This window comes from Bufo bufo, chromosome 7 (assembly GCF_905171765.1).
Source record: "Bufo bufo chromosome 7, aBufBuf1.1, whole genome shotgun sequence".
NCBI classification, from domain to species: domain Eukaryota; kingdom Metazoa; phylum Chordata; class Amphibia; order Anura; family Bufonidae; genus Bufo; species Bufo bufo.
In genome coordinates, this window is record NC_053395.1 from 46,436,188 (window position 1) to 46,455,894 (window position 19,707).

The 19,707-nt window shown below is 48.5% G+C and overlaps 1 protein-coding gene across 3 annotated transcripts in view; it reads left to right on the plus strand.

Moving 5' to 3' along the window:
• The first annotated feature begins 83 nt into the window (after positions 1–83).
• LOC121007783 (transmembrane protein 180-like) overlaps positions 84–19,707 on the plus strand; it is a 36,044-nt gene continuing 16,420 nt past the window's right edge. The window contains exons 1-4 of one of the 3 annotated variants that reach the window (XM_040439985.1): positions 84–216; positions 10,343–10,508; positions 17,282–18,010; positions 19,237–19,391. In XM_040439985.1, coding sequence (XP_040295919.1) covers positions 10,356–10,508; positions 17,282–18,010; positions 19,237–19,391 — 1,037 coding nt within the window. In that variant the 5' untranslated portion in view covers positions 84–216; positions 10,343–10,355. Of the gene's footprint in view, positions 244–10,342; positions 10,509–17,281; positions 18,011–19,236; positions 19,392–19,707 lie in introns of all 3 variants that reach the window. The other 2 variants (XM_040439987.1, XM_040439986.1) reach the window with 2 other exon arrangements.

Sequence of the window (19,707 nt, forward strand, 5' to 3'; positions counted from 1 at the left end):
CGAACCAATCAGCTGTCCGTCAAGGCGCGCTGCTGTCCTGTGATTGGTTAATTGCAAACACGCCCACCATCTCTGTTTTGACACTTCCGTATTTTGCTGCTGGGTGCTGCTGAGCCGCAGGAGGCGTGCAGGTTGCGAGGGGCAACAGGCGGGTCGGAGATTGTGCTGACCTTTGTGTGATCCTCGTCATCCATGAGCCCTGGTCCTCGCTGCCTGGTAGTATCTGTGCATGCTCTATAGTAGGTGAACGTGTAGACAGTGATAGTGGATGTGCGGTAGTATCGTGATGCGGTTCTTGTGCCGAGCTCTGATCTCTGATTGCATTCAGTTTCTCACCATTATCAAGCTCCCTGTTTGATGTCAGTGAATGGAAACCTGACTTGTTTATGCCCAAGGGGATGAAAACCTCTCCTGATGCAATTTACATTCAGTGACGGCAAGCAGATCTTGAAAATGCTAAGGGTTTATAACACAGAGGGGTAGATTTACTAATTCTGTCAGAATGGTGATTGGTAACCCAGGATTTAAAGGGAGTCCGCCACTATGAAACCAGTTCCCAATGCCCGCTAGGGATAGGGCGGCTGAATGTAATAATACATTTCACTTATGGATCTATTGCTTCAATCTGCAGTAAAAGTACTTTTAATCCATATGCAAAATGAGCAGTTAAAGGGGTTCTCCGGGCTAGGATAGGTCATCAATATTAAAAGCTCGGAGAACCCCTTTAAGTGCACTGAGGGCGGATCCAAGCCACTCTGTGCACCCTTGCTCTTCCTGCTTCCTCTGCCAGCCCCTCCCTCTCCTGGATTGACAGGACCACCAGGGTCCTAAATAGGTGTCTTGCCTGGCCCTGTCAATTACAAAGGAGAGGGAGGGGCTGGCTGAGGAAGCAGGAAGAGCAAGGGTCCGCCCTCGGTGCACTTAACAGCTCATTTGCATAGGGATTAAAAGTAGGTTTTCTCCAGAATGAAGCGGTGGAAAGGTATCGTTACTATAGTTGCCAACTGTTCTGAATTTGCAGGGACTGTCCCTGGTTTGCAAAGACAGTCCCAGCAAATTCTAATACAGGGATGCTCAACCTGCGGCCCTCCAGCTGTCGCAAAACTACAACTCCCAGCATGCCCTAATAGCTGTAGGCTGTCCAAGCTTGCTGGGAGTTGTAGTTTTGCGACAGCTGGAGGGCCGCAGGTTTTGGCATGCCTGTTCTAAAATCAAGCCTGTCATTAGTGGGCGTTCCCAGGCGGGGCTGGACATTTCTGGCTTAGATGACCCAAATTTACCAACTAAAATGTATTCATTCAGCTGAGGTAGCCCTACAAGGCAGTGTGCCCGGATTAACTGTGAATGTCCTGGTGACGGTTTCCCTGTATTGTTTTCCCTCCAGTCAAGAACTCCGAAAATTTGGCGAGAGATACACCTACTATTTTGTAGCAGCGTCACCTTTACTTATTAGTATAGAATAATTCTGTTATATTTACGTAAAATCAGAATGCCACTTTAACATTTAAAGGCTACGGAGACCTACAGCGCTAGTTTTTTGTTTTGGTTTGGCTATTTGCTTCCTAAATGCAAAAAAAGGACTTTGCCCAGATTTTTTAAAAAACAAAAAACTTCCCTATGAGTGGCCTGCTATTGCGTTCCCTGGTGGTTCTGCAGGCATGATGACACGTCCATTGTTCATGTGGCCCTGCTGCTAGTCACTGGCCTCAGCAGTTACATGCCATTCATGCACATGTGACTTCTGAGGCCAGTGATTGGCTGCAGTGGTCATGTGAACAATGCATGTTATGTCACTGCTGCAGAACCAGCAGCCACCAATGTCTAAGATGAGGCAACCCCCGTACGCACTGCCACCCTCCATTTATTTATATAGAACTGCCGAAAATAGCCTTGTGCTCCATTACAGTTGTTATGCCTTCATTTTTCCCTCTCACAGTAGTAATGCCCACATTGTGCGCTCTCTCAGAAGTTTTGCCCCCCTCACAGTAGTTGTGCCCCCCTCACAGTAGCTATGTCTACATTGTGCCCCCTCACAATAGTTATGCCCACACTGTGCCTCCCTCATAGTAGTTATGCCCACACTCTGCCCCCTCACAGTAGCTATGTCCACATTGTGCCCCTTCACAGTAGTTATGCCCACCTCATAGTAGTTATGCCCACATATTGCCCCCTCACAATAGTTATGTCCACACTGTGCCACCTCACAGTAGTTATGCCCACATTTTGCCACCTCGCAGTAGTTATTCCCCTCTCATAGTAGTTTTGCCCACATTGTGCACCCCCTCATAGTAGTTTTGCCCACATTGTGCCCCTCACAGTAGTTATCCTTTCGTCATGCCCCCTTCACAGTAGCTATGCCCTCTTTGTGCCCTCTCCCAGTAGTTATGCCCTCACTGTGCCTCCTCACAGTAGTTATGCCCTTATTGTGCCCCCCTTACTGTAGTTATGCTCTTATTGTGCCCCACCGACAGTAGATATCCCTCTCTGTGCCCTAGTAACAGTTGTTATGCCCCCTTCACAGTAGTAATGACCTGTCTGTGCCCCTCTCAGTGTTAATAAAGTTTTAAAAAACAGTACATACTCTCCTTGTCCCGGGTCTGATGAACAGATCACCTCCAGCACTCCCAGGCACAGATTGCGCTGCAGCGCTGTGTGGGAGGAGTGCACAGGCAGATTCCCAGGCTCCTCCTACACAGTCCGGCAGCGCAATCTGGGCCTGCAGGGCTGAATGGTGAAACAGGGAGCAGACGACTAGAGGACGGAAGGAGCGTGGCGAGCTGAGCGGTCAGTAACCCAAAAGACCGCCAGCTCCCCGGCTGTAGCAATGAACGCTCCATCTGCATTGATAGAATCTCTCATTGCATCGGTCACCACCCTGACAGCTGCCACCTGGGGCGGACTGGCACCCAGCACCGCCGCCCCCCACCCCTGCCGTGCAGCACACCACTCATGTACTATATGATGTCTGATTTAAATTTTTTACATCAATTATGGCATAACCCCTTTAAAGGGAGTCTGTCACCACATTTGAGCCTATTAGACAGATCCAATAGCGTTAATAGTGCCACCCAGAAGTTTAAAACGGTACCTTTGTTGCATATACCGGAGTCCTGTTTGAGCCAAAAATGAACTTTGTAGGTTCTGTAAATGCGCCGTCTCAAGTGCCCAGGGCGGCGTCTCAATCTTCCGAGCCCAAGACCGGACCTCCCCAACGGCTCATAACCCCGCCCTCCTTGTGCCTCTGCCCGCCCGTTTACACTCCTCCTCTCTCCTTTTCCACTGCGCCGCAGGAGAGAGGAGGAGTGTAAACGGGCGGGCAGAGGCACACGGAGGGCGGGGTTATGAGCCGTTGGGGAGGTCCGGTCTTGGGCTCGGAAGATTGAGACGCCGCCCTGGGCACTTGAGACGGCGCATTTACAGAACCTACAAAGTTCATTTTTGGCTCAAACAAGACTCCGGTATATGCAACAAAGGTACCGTTTTAAACTTCTGGGTGGCACTATTAACGCTATTGGATCTGTCTAATAGGCTCAAATGTGGTGACAGACTCCTTTTAAGGCAGGTAATGTGGCTAAGACAAAATAATATCAGCTACGGGTATACATTTTTATCAAACACTGTGGGGGAATTTTTTAGGAGAGCTGTTTCACGCCCCAGTAGGATGGAGTAAAACGTACCAAATTTTTTAAGACATGCAGATCGCTAAATAAATTTGGCGCATCTACTGGCAGAGAAAAAGAAACCTAGGCCAGCTATGAACATAAATTGTAGTGAATCCGTCTGGTTGTGGGAGGCCGTACCCTCCCCCTCTAATCCCCATCCACTTTTTTTGAGAGCGGCATAAAATGGAAACAAGTCGATTTTGCAAAAATATTTGACTATTGTGCAACGAGCAGGACACTGGGTCATTGGGGCTGCTATGCAGTGGGTCAGATTTAGGTGTAACTAAGTTTGTGACGCCAGTTGCAGCTTGCGCAGGTACTGTAAAAGGGCCCTTTAAGATGGTATAGCTCATGTACTAGGTTAGGAATGCCAGAGGGGGATATTGTCTCTGTATTGTGTCAACGGTGTCTCCTACCTGTAGTACGGCTGGACTCCTGTATCCTGGCTCACATGCAACAAATTGAGTGCTGTAAATAGGAGTAATGGAGGAATGATGGAATTCCACACAGAGAGTAGGGTCCAACTTGTCTTTACTTGAGGTTATCTTATGCAGCTCTAGATCCATACAATGTTACAGCAATAGTCTAGGGTCCCAGCAGGTATTGGCAATATGTGGCAGGAATTATATATATCTTCTGCATCTAGTACATACACCTTTAAGAATCTGGCAGGTATCTGTCTTCTGCTCTGTCTATGGTCTGCTTTGTTTGGGCCTGACTAGCTATGGAAGAACTTATCTTCTCCTTGTATTTGGAATCTGTACTTACAGGACTGCTCGCAGGGAATGGTGGTTTCTTCCTGGAGATCTAGTAGTTCTGAAGTTGCTGCTTTCTTGGTCATCCAGCTGAGGTAAGGAACTCAGGCTGGGAATGTTGCTTTGGGCCTCAGGTTAGGCCTGAATCCTTGGTTGGGATCCCTGTTTCTGGGAGCTCCTATTCACACAGCCTACCCCAACCGGGGGTGGCTGGAACACTGCCTAGAACTTTCTGTCCTCCCTCTGAAGTAGGATGTGGGAACATTCCACTCCTCCTCAGATAGGGGGAAGTTAGCCTGGAATGGTCTATTCCAGTCTAGATATACTAACTAGCTTTGGTTCTGCTACATACTGCTGCCACCTGATGGTGTACATGAATATTACAGCATAAATACAATGCAACAGACCTGGAAAATACACATTGTAGAAGAAATGATGCAAACTTTTACCAGATGACATTATGCATATACCTAACATTATGAAGCAGGGGAACAGAAGTTTAGTGACATACTTCAGGATGTTACATACCCCGTTACTTTAAGTGAAGCCGTCCTCGGCGCAAGATAGGCGGGTGAGGAGTGAGCTCTGGGTACCCAATTAATACAAAGTGCTGCATGAATTCACATATAATGACATTACAAAGACAAAACATTTAACGGTTTCCTCGAGGTTCCTGCCCGCTAGCATAAGGTGTCCAACACACAGTTTCCTTATCTTGGTATAACCAGGTAACCTATAACTGCACAAAGCAAAACCTTTACTGACTGACTTTGTATGTTCTGGATCCTTCAAACATCAAAGAAAGCATGGGGGTGTCTTTACTCCGTAATCCCACCATTATGTAATGGAATGCCCGCAAATTAAAGGGTGGCTTTATCCTGTATTCCCTTCCCTGCAACACGATCACTATGATGTCTAAGAGGAAGCTAAGTTGTGGCTCTAAGGTTTGAGGCGCCTTACCTTAGGCAAAAGCTCAGAAGGGGAGGTATTTATCGTCTCCGTGTCTTCTGGCAAGTCACAGGAGGAGGGCAGTACGTTCCCATGGATCTCCTGGAAATGAGACACCTCCGGATGGGAACAATCCGGAACATTAAACAAGCGGGAAGGAGCAGCCTAGGGCTTCTAACGATTCCCGAAGCAGCAGGGGTACCTGTGAAGTAACTAGACCTGTCAGGGCTTACCATTTGGTCCTACCCTGGGTACCTATGGGTATACATCACCGGGTGTAGGCCATTGGTGTACAACGTCCGTATGTTGACAGTCCGTATAAAGGGGAAGAGAACAAGAGCTGTAAAAAGGCACACTTAAGTAAGTTGCTACATTTTTTTGTTAAGGGCAATGGTAAGTGCAATCATTTTGATCAGTGCATAAATTCACATTGTGGATCCTGGAGAGATAATACACACAATGGGCAGGATATCTTGAACGTTACATAACATTTGTAAACTGGTTACAATGACATAAATTATTAAATAGCATGACAATTAAATGCAAGCTTTTATGTTGCAAACATTTTATAAAATAGTGCAAATTTTATAAGTGCAAGGATAGGCTCAACAATAACTTGAGTCCGTATTCCTGGAAGTGCTTGAAGTAGAATCCTCTGGAAACTGATAAAAGTTCTCTTGCAATCCACAGGGCAAAAGTCAATTGTAATAGAAAGGATTAAAATGTCATAAAATAGCAGCAGGCTATCAAGTAAGGGCTCTTTCACACCTGCGTTATTGTCTTCCGGCATAGAGTTCCGTCGTCGGGGCTCTATGCCGGAAGAATCCTGATCAGGATTATCCTAATGCATTCTGAATGGAGAGTAATCCGTTCAGGATGCATCAGGATGTCTTCAGTTCCGGTACGGAACGTTTGTTGGCCGGAGAAAATACCGCAGCATGCTGCGCTTTTTGCTCCGGCCAAAAATCCGGAACACTTGCCGCAAGGCCGGATCCGGAATTAATGCCCATTGGAAGGCATTGATCCGGATCCGGCCTTAAGCTAAAACGTCGTTTCGGCGCATTGCCGGAGCCGACATTTAGCTTTTTCAGAGTGGTTACCATGGCTGCCGGGACGCTAAAGTCCTGACAGCCATGGTAAGTGTAGCGGGGAGCGGGGGAGCAGTGTACTTACCGTCCGTGCGGCTCCCCGGGCGCTCCAGAGTGACGTCAGGGCGCCCCAAGCGCATGGATCATGTGATCACATGGATCACGTCATCCATGCGCATGGGGCGCTCTGACGTCATTCTGGAGCGCCCGGGGAGCCGCACGGACTGTAAGTATACCGCTCCCCCGCTCCCCGCTCCTACTATGGCAACCAGGACTTTAATAGCGTCCTGGGTGCCATAGTAACACTGAAAGCATTTGGAAGACGGTTCCGTCTTCAAATGCTTTCAGTACACTTGCGTTTTTCCGGATCCGGAGTGTAATTCCGGCAAGTGGAGTACACGCCGGATCCGGACAACGCAAGTGTGAAAGAGGCCTAACCTGAGACAGGGGATAAAACTTTCAATTTGGGAGTAAGGGGTTAAAGTGCTGTTGGGGGGAGTCCTAACTGACATGACCATCTGGATGAGGACAAACAATGGCAACCTGGAACAAAAACGGTTAAAAGCACAACATGCCAACAGGTCCTCACCCGTCAGGCAATCAGTCCATGGCGTGGCTCCCAAACAATGTCACTGGTATATTTCTGATAGTGAGGACACCTTACAAATAGGTGTCCAGCTCCTCGTCACTACTGGAGCTGCTGAACCTCATCAGAGGTAACTCCTGCCTCTGCTGGTGGCTGAGGGTAGTATTGATGGTGGTACGCCAGCGGCCTCTACCTGTCACTGTAGGTATTGGTTGGACAGCCAACCTGGAGAATGTAGCCGTTGCTTGCTGCAGACCGGGATCCACAGCCGGTGCAGGAAGGGGTAAAACCTCTGGCTTCAATGGCTCAGGGAGTGCTGGAGCAGTTGTCTGGGGCTGCTTCCATGGGAGCACGTAGGGTGGCACGAAGCAGGGCTGGACCTTGGGATTGAAGGTGACACTGAGTTATTAATTTGTCCTACCCTCAGGGTTGGTGGCGGTGAAAGATCAGGAATTAAAGGTGCAGGGGCTGGTTGTTCTTTTTCTTTAAATACCAGGCGGCCATCTGGGGTCTCCTGCAGACATCTGGTCTTTGCCGCAGAGCCTGGATCTTCCTGCCAGGTCTCTGGGGTGATGGCAGGGGAGAGAGGTTTCTGGAGCAGGGTGACTCCGGCTGCAAATAGTCCTTGCATGGACCGCATGGGGGTGTATTCAACTTGGTCCCCAATGTACAAGTTGTGCCTCTCCTGGGGCAAGTAGTGGCGTTTTACTGATCTGCGGCCTACAAATACTTCTGTGCCCGAATGGTTATCTTGGAGGAAACCCACGCCCCTTTCTATAGAGAACCATAGGACTGTTCCTGTACGCCTGGTCAGGACGGGATCTCCGGACTGGGGGCTGTCTAATACCTCCTTCACCCATTCTTCTACGGCCGACTTGTATTCCCAGGCCGTCTGGGCAAAGGCGGTGATCTCGTGGGGCACCTCTGGGTTGAGGCTACTGAGTTGACTGTAGCTGGGCGGTGGAGTGGAATCCCTGGCCGCCTCCACCGCACCAGTATGTGGCTGTGGTTTGGTAGGCCTCAGGTTGATAGGCGGTGATGGGGTCTGTGGACGTGGCGGTGGAGCGGACATGGACTGGGCCTGGGCCTCAGGGAGCGGGGTAGCTCCTACCTGATGTCGTGGCCGGGCGGCCGGTTCCAGTGTCCTCCGCTGGTCCTCTCCGGATTCAGGCGCCATCTGGATCACGGCCTTCTTCTTTGCTGGTGGAGTGACATCAGCGACGGCCTCTGCGGGAGCGGGTACAATGTCTACATCCATCTGGGCAGGTTCGTCGGCTTCCGCGGGTGCACTGTACACAGCGGAGGGATCCACGGCCTCCTAGTATTCGATTACCAGATCTGGAACACCGCTATCCGGAACCGGGACTTCATCGATCAACTCAGGCATCTCTGGTAGCTCAGGTAGGCTAGAGTGCAGCAGGGGTCTGGAGCGCAGGGGTATCCACGGCCTCCTGTCAGGCAGCAAGAGCTGAGGGTCCGCGTCTCTGTATTAGCTGAGAGAACCGGATCTCCATAGGTTGTGCGGGGTATACGTCCTCCCCATCAATGGCCATGGCATTCCATTTGGGACGTGGATAGGCCATCTTCACTGTGCTCCGGCACACGCTGATTGCTAACCCTAAAGGAGGGGCACAGAGGGCGGAGTTTTTATCACCTCTGGCCTGATCATAGATAAGTCCATAGAGGGCGTTCTCCAAGCTTCCCGCTCCTGAAGGGGCATATTCGATATCTTTGCGCTTTTCCTGAGGGGGTGTAGTCATATTTTCCCGCTTCTGGGGGGCGTATTCCTCATTTTCGCGCTCCTGGGAGGGCGTTTCTGGATTTCTTTGTCTTTCAGCATGAAGATGCAGCACCATCTTGGAACGAATATGGCAAATCTCCACAATGCCGAATTAACACTTTGTGTGCAGCAGCGCACCTGTAGCGCTCTCTTTGGCACAGCAATGCAAGTAAGACAAGTCACTTTTTAAGCGGTTTTGGTACAATCTTCAGCCCTGATTGTTATACTGTGCAGCATGCGGTTTAAGTCCGTTTTTTGGCGCAATTAGATGCGGTTCTGCTGTTTATGGATGGACACACAATACAATCCTATCCTGTTCGTGACGCCACTTGATGCAACGAGCAGGACACTGGGTCATTGGGGCTGCTATGCAGTGGGTCAGATTTAGGTGTAACTAAGTTCGTGACGCCAGTTGCAGCTTGCGCAGGTACTGCAAAAGGGCCCTTCAAGATGGTATAGCTCATGTACTAGGTTAGGAATGCCAAAGGGGGATATTGTCTCTGTATTGTGTCAACGGTGTCTCCTACCTGTAGTACGGCTGGACTCCTGTATCCTGGCTCACATGCAACAAATTGAGTGCTGTAAATAGGAGTAATGGAGGAATGATGGAATTCCACACAGAGAATAGGGTCCAACTTGTCTTTACTTGAGGTTATCTTATGCAGCTCTAGATCCATACAATGTTACAGCAATAGTCTAGGGTCCCAGCAGGTATTGGCAATATGTGGCAGGAATTATATATATCTTCTGCATCTAGTACATACACCTTTTAAGAATCTGGCAGGTATCTGTCTTCTGCTCTCTCTATGGTCTGCTTTGTTTGGGCCTGACTAGCTATGGAGGTACTTATCTTCTCCTTGTATTTGGAATCTGTACTTGCAGGACTGCTCGCAGGGAATGGTGGTTTCTTCCTGGAGATCTAGTAGTTCTGAAGTTGCTGCTTTCTTGGTCATCCAGCTGAGGTAAGGAACTCAGGCTGGGAATGTTGCTTTGGGCCTTAGGTTAGGCCTGAATCCTTAGTTGGGATCCCTGTTTCTGGGAGCTCCTATTCACACAGCCTACCCCAACCGGGGGTGGCTGGAACACTGCCTAGAACTTTCTGTCCTCCCTCTGAAGTAGGATGTGGGAACATTCCACTCCTCCTCAGATAGGGGGAAGCTAGCCTGGAATGGTCTATTCCAGTCTAGATATACTAACTAGCTTTGGTTCTGCTACATACTGCTGCCACCTGCTGGTATACATGAATATTACAGCATTAATACAATGCAACAGACCTGGAAAATACACATTGTAGAGGAAATTATGCAAACTTTTACCAGATGACATTATGCATATACCTAACATTATGAAGCAGGGGAACAGAAGTTTAGTGACATACTTCAGGATGTTACAATTGTTCTCCAGAAACCTGTCGTACAGCCTTTGATACATTTCCCTTTTAAGCTCTGTTGATCTTTTATGCTTTTTTATTACGCCTGGCAGTAGGTTTTCATGGAGTTCTGTTCCTGTTTACGTTTCCTTAGGTGAACTCTGAACATGAAGTTATCCTTTGGCATCCACAGGCCGGCCCTGGCCTACTCCATGACCACATTAGGTGCTGGAATGATGAACAGCATATTTAACTTCTACTACGTGAAGCTGTTTCTTAACCGTTACAAGATATCGGAAGGCGCCTTTCACCAAGCACAGGTAACAGGCAGTTCCAGATCGGGCTCAGGATTTCGGAAGTTTGGCCGTGTTCACATCTGCGTTAGGATCAGAAAAACAGAATTCAGTGCTGTGATGGATCTGTGACATGAAGGACACCAACAGCACCTGGTGGACCTCTTTGTCTTAGAATGGAGTCCATCAGGTTCTGTCCTGGTTTCCCTTATTTTACCATAAAAACTAACGCTGCATGCTGTGCAAATTTATTTTTATTTGAAACATGAGGGAATTGGCTGTGGTTTGATTTGGTTTGTTCACATTTCCATCAGGAGTTCTGCCAGAAATACCAGAAGCCTAACAGAAATCTTAAAGGGGCTGTCCAGTATTTTGATGGCCTATCCTCAGGGCCCTACACCGCACACCCCAGCCAATCAGCTGTTACCTTGTAGCTTTGGTGCCGGAACCAAACAGCTCAGTCCATTGTGTATTGGACGGAGCTGGTAGCTGACCGACTTCCGTCGCCGGATGATCAGTGGAGGTGCTGGGAGTCGGATCCCTGCCAATCTGATATTGATGGCCTATCCCAAGGATAAGCCATCAATATCAAAATCCAGGACAACCCCTTTAAGGCCCATATGTGAACACTGACAATGTGAACGTGATGGCATACATAGGTCCAGCTTTTTAGAAGAATCTCTTTAATTTTCAGCCTTTGTTAAGCATACCAAACAATGAATGTGTGGAGATATGTGTCTACACCCAAACCTGAAATCATCAATATGAGCCGTAGGTTAGCCGTCTTACTTAGAGGGGTTTTCCAAGACTTTAACACTCCTCAGGATAGATCATCAGTATCTGATCAGTGGGGGTCCGACACCTGGGACCCCTGCCAATCAGCTGTTTGAGAAGGCAGTGGTGCCTCTTTTGCTAGGCCAAGTGACGACACGTTCATCACGTGGCTAGGAGCAGCTCAGCCCCATAGAAGTGAATGGGGCTAAGCGCGATACCAAGAGCAGCAATACAATGTATGGCGCGGTGCTTAGTAACCACTGAGAAATCCACGGAGCTCACATGAATGCCGCTGCCTTCTCGAAAAAGCTGATTGTGGGGGTTTTGGGTCTTCAGACCCCCACCGATCAGATACTGATGACCTATCCTGAAGATAGGTCATCAGTAAAAAACATCTTGGAAAACCCTTTTAAAGAGGACCTTTCACCGGTCCTGACATTACCATATAAATACCTGGCAGTGTAGGGCATATTGATGACATGTGAATGTGATCGCTTTCTTTTTTTTCTTCTTTTTTTCCTACGTGCTGCTCCGTTACCCCGCTGTGCCCCCTGTTCCGGTTTCCCGCCCTACATGTAAATCCATACCATCGGTACAGGGAGGAGGTGACGGCCATATTTCTCAAGGGGCATCTGATTCTCCCTGGCTGTAGCGCGGTCCAGTCGGTGAGTTTTTTTTCTCCCTGGCTGTGACTCTCTCCGCTGCGATTGGACGCTCACAGCCAGGGAGAAGGAAACTCCTCTTCCAGGACCGACTGGGGACTAAAAGTGGCCCTGGAAAAAAAAGTTAAAAGTGGGACCAAATTGATAGAATGTGGGGCAACATAATTAGGCAGGGACAACAGAAGTAGGCAGGTCCAGCAATACCATAGTTCAGAACAACACACCGCCCAAGCTGAAGCAAATACCACAGTGCAGCACAAAATGCCTCTGCACCACAATATTCAACTGTATCGCTGTCCTGAGGACGTCGATGCAGTTGAATTCAGGAGGGCACCTGCATCTGTGTAAGAGAGAAAAATTTCCCTGTAGGGTCTATGACCAATTCGCCCCTGCGCCCCTTGAGAAACACGGCCGTCTCCTCCTCCCTGTACTGATGGAATGGATTTACATACAGGGCAGGAAACCAGAACGGGGGGCACAGCAGGTGAACGCATAGAAAAATAATCTATATCAGATGTCATCAGTATGCCCTACAGTGCCAGGCAGTGATGGCCAGTGAACACATGCGGGCTGCCATCTTGACTCACAAGTCCGGCGATGCACAGGTAAGCCCTTACCTGTGCCTGTGCCGCGAGCCGGTCTGAAATCAAATGCGGTCACCGGGAGCAGGCAGTTCCGAGAACAGCCCGATGAAGGCCCCCGGCGGCTGTTCTCGAAACTGCCTGCTCCCGGTGACCGCATTTGATTTCAGACCGGCTCGCGGCACAGGTAAGGGCTTACCTGTGCCTCGCCGGACTTGTGAGTCAAGATGGCAGCTCGCATGTGTTCGTTGGCGAACACTGCGAACTGGCCATCACTGCTGCCAGGGACTTATATGGTAATGTCAGGACCGGTGAAAGGTCCTCTTTAAGCTACTATTGGTGCAATATTAGTCGCAGAACTGATTTTAAGTAGGGGGTCAGCATGGAAAGATTTGGGATGTTTCTACTAAAGACTGGGAACATGAGCTGTTCCATATGCAATCATCCCCTGAATAGATTTGGCTTGGGGGTTACTCCCCACGGCATTGTCAAGGTGGACCCCTGGTGTTCACCTTTTCAGCCCTGTACAGGGATGTGGACTTCACTGTAGGGACCACCAAGTCGCTACCTCTAGGAGTAGTCTCAGTTCAGAGGCTGCTGGCCAAGGCCGGTCAAGAGACATTGTTGCGTGGCAAAAGCATAGTCAGTGGACAAGTTGAGGTCAGGACCGGTAGAATTCATACAATATGGTAGTCAGGACTGGTGGCCCTGGTCAATATATAGTTTAGGCAGGCAGTCAATACAGTAAACAGGCAGAAGTTGGGGACCTTCTTCTCGGTCAGAACAATACAATGACACACACCTTCACCGGATTAGACAAGCTAGGACCCTATAGATCAGGCACCGTCCCCTAGAGCAGGGATGCTCAACCTGCAGCCCTCCAGCTGTAGCAGAACTACAACTCCCAGCATGCCCTAATAGCTGTAGGCTGTCCAGGCATGCTGGGAGTTGTAGTTTTGCAACAGCTGGAGGGCCGCAGGTTGGGCGTCCCTGCCCTAGAGGAAGGTGCTTTATATACCACATGGAACAATGCCATTGGATAGGGACAAATTTGTCCATGTGTGCGCTGGCCCTTTAAGAGCCAAGGAGAGCGTGCGCCCTAATGGAGCGAACTGCAAGAAGCAGGGGGGATGACTGGGTGGAGAAGCAAGAAGGGTGAATACTCCAGCTACCGGGCCCGCTGAGTAAGAGTAGATGCTGGTAGGCACGGTCCACCGGCATCACAATAATCAGGTCATTCGTAAGGTATCCGGATCACAGGTATGTGCATGTACACATTGGGCAAGTGACATGTATGATCTCTGCATGTGCTTTGTGTCTCAGGCTCTGCTTGGATCAGACTTTTAGCTACATGTAGAATTTTGCCATACTTCTTTTTTTTTTTGTTGCAAAACATTATGATTTGATTTAAAAATGCACGAAGGCGCCCGTGATTGTAAAGTCCTGGGTGACATTTACAGTGTTCCAAGTGTCTATTCCCAGAAAATTTTTAAGTATTGGGGGGAATAATCGTGATTTTTTTATTTTTATTTGACAATTCAGGTTTTATATGTCTTTGGCAAACGGTTGTCCTGATTTGATTGAGCGCTGTGTAATGTTTCATTTGTCCTGTGGTGGCGCTGCAGGGAAATTGAACACTTACTGCAAGTAGGGATTGTCCAAACCAGAGAACTCCTTTAAATAGGACCTCTCCCCTCTCCTGACATGTCAGTTATAGTAACTACTTGCATTCCCATGTATAACAATTCTGGAGCCTTTATTCTCATGGCTCTATGTTGTGCCGTTCCTGTATTACTCCTGTTAGAAGTTTACTAATAATTAATTATTATTGCCAGCAGTCTGCAGTAAAGGTACTGCTGGGTGTTACCAGTAGCGGGTGTGTCCAAATAGTGCTGCTGGTGTCAGACTGTGCAATGACACATCCAGGGCCGTCTTTAATATTGATTGGACCCTGGGCAAGAATTTACTTGGGCCCCCTGGATCCGACCCCCCCCCCCCCCCCCCGTGACATTTACAGTGTTCCAAGTGTCTATTCCCAGAAAATTTTTAAGTATTGGGGGGAATAATCGTGATTTTTTTATTTTTATTTGACAATTCAGGTTTTATATGTCTTTGGCAAACGGTTGTCCTGATTTGATTGAGCGCTGTGTAATGTTTCATTTGTCCTGTGGTGGCGCTGCAGGGAAATTGAACACTTACTGCAAGTAGGGATTGTCCAAACCAGAGAACTCCTTTAAATAGGACCTCTCCCCTCTCCTGACATGTCAGTTATAGTAACTACTTGCATTCCCATGTATAACAATTCTGGAGCCTTTATTCTCATGGCTCTATGTTGTGCCGTTCCTGTATTACTCCTGTTAGAAGTTTACTAATAATTAATTATTATTGCCAGCAGTCTGCAGTAAAGGTACTGCTGGGTGTTACCAGTAGCGGGTGTGTCCAAATAGTGCTGCTGGTGTCAGACTGTGCAATGACACATCCAGGGCCGTCTTTAATATTGATTGGACCCTGGGCAAGAATTTACTTGGGCCCCCTGGATCCCACCCCCCCCCCACCCCCGCACTTTGCTGTACTTGCTATACAGCAGCACTTACCTGTCACATCCAGGGCCTCCAGGTGACGTCCCCTCTCTGTCATCATCTTCTCTGTAGATCTTCTCTCTCATCATCTTCTCCACTCGGTCTGGACAACTTCCCTCAGCCGCCTCGTCTCTGCAGAGTGTGACACACAGACATCTTAGCTTCCTCACATTCTATCATTATCCCCCTACTGGAGTCCCCACAGTGTTATCCTGCTGCTTGCTGTACCCCCCCCCCCCAGGGGTGTAGCTATAGGGGGTGCAGAGGTACCGGGCCCAGGAGCCGCATAAGAAGACACACAAAGCACTGAGGGAAGGGGGGCCCAAGCTGAACTCTTGCACCGGAGCCCACGAGCCTTTAGTTACGCCTCTGCCCCGCCCCCCAATACCCCCAAATAATATCCTGAAGAAACATTACTGCCCCCCATAGTAATAGTGCTCCTCATAGTCCCACTAATAGTAATTCCCTTCTAGAATGCCCTCAATAGTAACACTGCCCCAACCGTGATAATGCTCCTCAACAATGCCCCCATTATTAGAAGAGCCCTCCCATATTAATAATACCCTCACAGAGTCCCCAGTAGAAATAAGGCCCCCTATTGTTCCCCCAGTGGTAATAAAGCTCCCTACAGACCCCTCAGTAGTAATAAGGCCCCCATAGTGCGCTTAGTAGAAAAAAGGTGGATCTATAAGACCCTCCTATAGAGCCCCCAGTAGTAATAAGACGACCTATAATGTCCCCTGGATCTGCAGTGCCCCCTGCAGTTATAATCCTCCCTCCACCATACAGTCCCATGTAAATAACATCACCTCCTCCCCAGCCGCCTCCAACGCACAATCCCATGTAAACATCACCCCCTAAGGCTACTTTCACACTTGCGTTCGTGCGGATCTGTCCTGAATGCATCCGTTCAGGACCGATTCGTTTGTATTAGATTTTAATTTCTAAGTCCCAATACAGATCCGTCCTGACTTACATTGAAAGTCAATGGGGGACGGATCCGTTTACAATTGCACCATTTTGTGTCAATGCAAAGGGACCCGTCCCCATTTACTTACATTGTAAGTCAGGACAGATCCGTTTGGCTCCGCAAGGCCATGCGGACACAAAAACGCTGCTTGCAGCATTTTGGGGTCCGCCTCCAAAATGGAACGGGGGGCCGTACGGAGCCGAACGAATGCATTCTGAATGGATCCACATCCATTCAGAATGCATTGGGGTTAAACTGATGCATTTGGGGCTGCTTGTGAGAGCCTTGAAACGGATCTCACAAGCGGATCCCTAAACCCAAGTGTGAACGTAGCCTAAACATTAAGTCCCATGTACATAAACATCATTCCCCCCCACCATCCACATTCAACATACAGTCCCATGTAAATAACATCACTCCCTCCCCCAGCCACCTCAAGCACACAGTTCCATGTCAATAACATCCCTCCCTTCAGCCCTAACATACATCCTAGTTAAATAACTACAACTCCCAGCATTGCTCTGCCTCTCCCTTCACTTACCTCTCCTCATGTACAGACATCACCATTAGGCTCCTTCTCCTCTTCACTCCGGTCTAATCCTGCACTGGTCACATGATGGTGACATCATCCAGGTCATCCTATCACAGCCTGTTTTGCTGATCACATGACCTGTGATGTCACCACAGGTCCTTCACCTCTTCCCAGACAGTGTATACAATTGTATTGCCGTTCTGTGTACGGCAATACAGTTGTATCTAGCAGGCAGGCAGGACATTCGGGGCCTGGGACAAAACATCAGGGGCCCAGGCCCCGAATGTTTTAACCTAGTGATTAGTGAATGGGAGTCGGGAAACGGAGCTCCCTTGGGCCCCCAGGAGCAACTGGGCCCGGGGCAGCTGCCCCTTTTGCCCTGCGGCAAAGACGGCCCTGGACACATCCCCAACTGGTAACACCCAGCTGTACCTTTACTGCAAGCTGCTGGTCATTCATTTATAAACTTCTAGCAGGAATAATAAAGGACTGGCACAACATAGAGTCATAAGAATAGATGCTTCAGAATTGTTATTACATGGGGAATGCAAGTAGTTACTAAAAGAGACCTGTCAGGAGAGGGGAGAGGTCCTCTTTAAGAAAGGGAACCTTACGTGATATTACTGCGTTACTGGCACGCAGGGCATAAAACTGCTCTATACGTCTTCTGTCTATTACTTGCGCTCTTTTTATTTTCTGCAGGTGGTTTTTATGATCTGGAATGCCATAAACGACCCCTTATTTGGTTACATACAAGATAATTCCAAAACCGGCTTTTGCTCTATACGCCGCCATTCCATATTATACGGAGCTCCGTTTTATGCCCTCGCTTTCCTGCTTCCTTGGTTCCCCTGGAAAGATTACTCAGAGGGTGAATGGCTTAGTGGCGTCCACCTCGTGATCGCCCTCTGTATCTTTGATGGCCTGCTTACCTTCGTTTTGCTCGCCCAGTGCGCCCTCTTTGCAGAGATTTCAACCAAGCACGAAAATCGCCTTCAACTCATTAAATACAACCAAGTGGCGTCACTGCTGGGATCGTCCAGCATTCTCTTCTGCGGGCTGGTGTCTGACAACATGGAGGACTTCCCCAGCTTTCAGACGTTCACGGTCATCGTGGCGGTCCTGTCCACGGCCTGCATGTGTTACACCGGGGTGTTTGGTATAAGCCAGTACGAACAGCGGGAGAAGTCACCGGAGATCAGCGGAAAGTCCGAGGCGGCCCTCTCCTGGGCCGCCGTGCTGGCTCTTACCAAACAGATCCTGACCCAAAGGAACTTTCTGCTCTTTGTGTTCATGAACTTTTTTCAAGTTTTTCACGCTACTTTTTGCAGCAACTTCATGATCATATTTGCTGATAACCTCATTCCCAAAGATGAGCTCCCCTCCTTTGCGAGGAGCGTCATGTATGGCGCTGGCTTCATATTTCCACAGGTAGGTTCTACTACGTTCTAAATGACGTTTTGTGGACATTGGGACCAACTTCTCACCCTTTCGTTAGAAATGAGATTTTAAAGGGGTTGTCCATGATTTCGATATTGATGGCCTTACCTCAAAATCAGGTGATCAAAATTTAGGAGGATCTGACTCCCAGCATCACACGATCAACTATTGTAATCTCTCCTGACTGTTTTAGCAATTAGGCAACCGTTAACTAACATTTTGTCATTCCTCTGTTACTCTTTCTGGAAATGCATGAACCCGTTGACAACTGGGCATTGCCATTTTTTTTCAGAGAGGCATGTCCGATCAATGCCAAGAGTGTCAGACTGTGTAAGGACACGCCCTGTTGAATGGCGACAACCAGCGGTCAATTTATGTATACATTTCCAGGAGGAATAACATAGGAATAGGACAGTGCAGAGATCTAATACTGTTATTTTATAGGGAATTCCGGTACTTATTAAAACAGATATGTCAGGGGAGCCAACAGGTTCCCTTTACGTTGTATTTTAAAGTCCACATTTTTAACTAAATTGACAACCTCAGTGGGGGGTGTCCCTGTACACTCTGACACTGTGTAACCACACCCCCCCAACTGGTAACACCCAATTATCCTTTTAATCCTATACTTGTAGAAGGATTAACAGAGGAACATCACAACGTAGAGCAGGCATCCTCAAACTGCGGCCCTCCAGCTGTTGCAAAACTACAACTCCCAGCATGCCCGAACAGCCTACAGGTATCAGCCTACAGCAGGGCATTGTGGGAGTTGTAGTTTTACAACAGCTGGAGGGCCGCAGTTTGAGGATGCCTGACGTAGGGTATGGGTAGGTTCACACTGATCCAGCCTAGCCAGATCCGGCCATTTACCTCTGGACTCCATTGACTGTAATGGCATCCGGCCACTTTCTGGCATCAGTGCCGGGTTTCGGCCGTACAGAAACTGAAGCATGCATGTTTTTGTCCATCCAAAAGCTTGCACTCATGCTGGAAAACGGCCAGATCCCGTTATGCTCCGGTGGTGAACGGCGCTATTCGGCTAGGCCGGATCCGGTGAGCTCCGGCTGCCGGATCAGTTAACGGAGGTGTGACCCTACCCTTATGAGAAAAAGACTTCTCAGAATTATTTCATGAGAAATCCAAGCGTTTCCTAAGACATAGATGTGAGGAGCGGGGACAGGTCCTCTTTTAATCCCACTTTTAATTTCTCTTTTCAGTTTCTCGTGCTGATCAATCACTCCCTGTTGTCAAGTATCGGTTATTATAAGGTTATCCTCTACGCCTTCTACATAGAAGCCATTTCAGCTGTTCTGATGCTGGTAATAGGACCTCTGCATTACTACATCCTGGCCGTGTTCCTCACCACCAACATGTAAGTAAACCGCTCCCGCTCCTGCTTTCCGTCACTGTCGGGTGTAGCACGGCTTTCATCCTCTCTGTTTTTTCTCAGATGTCATTTGCCTTTAATAAAGGATAAATATTCCTGTATCTGAATAGATGTGGATTATTGTCACTGAATGAAAGACCAGGTTATTTCAGAGCCCGTTCAGTGACGGCTCTCCATGATTGTAAGCCTACAAGTAGTAGAACCTACTGAATACACATCAGGGAGTAGAAGAGTAAATAAGTATAGTAAAAAAATCCATATGACAATTACATTTTTTACAGGGGTTCTAAAAAAAAAAAAA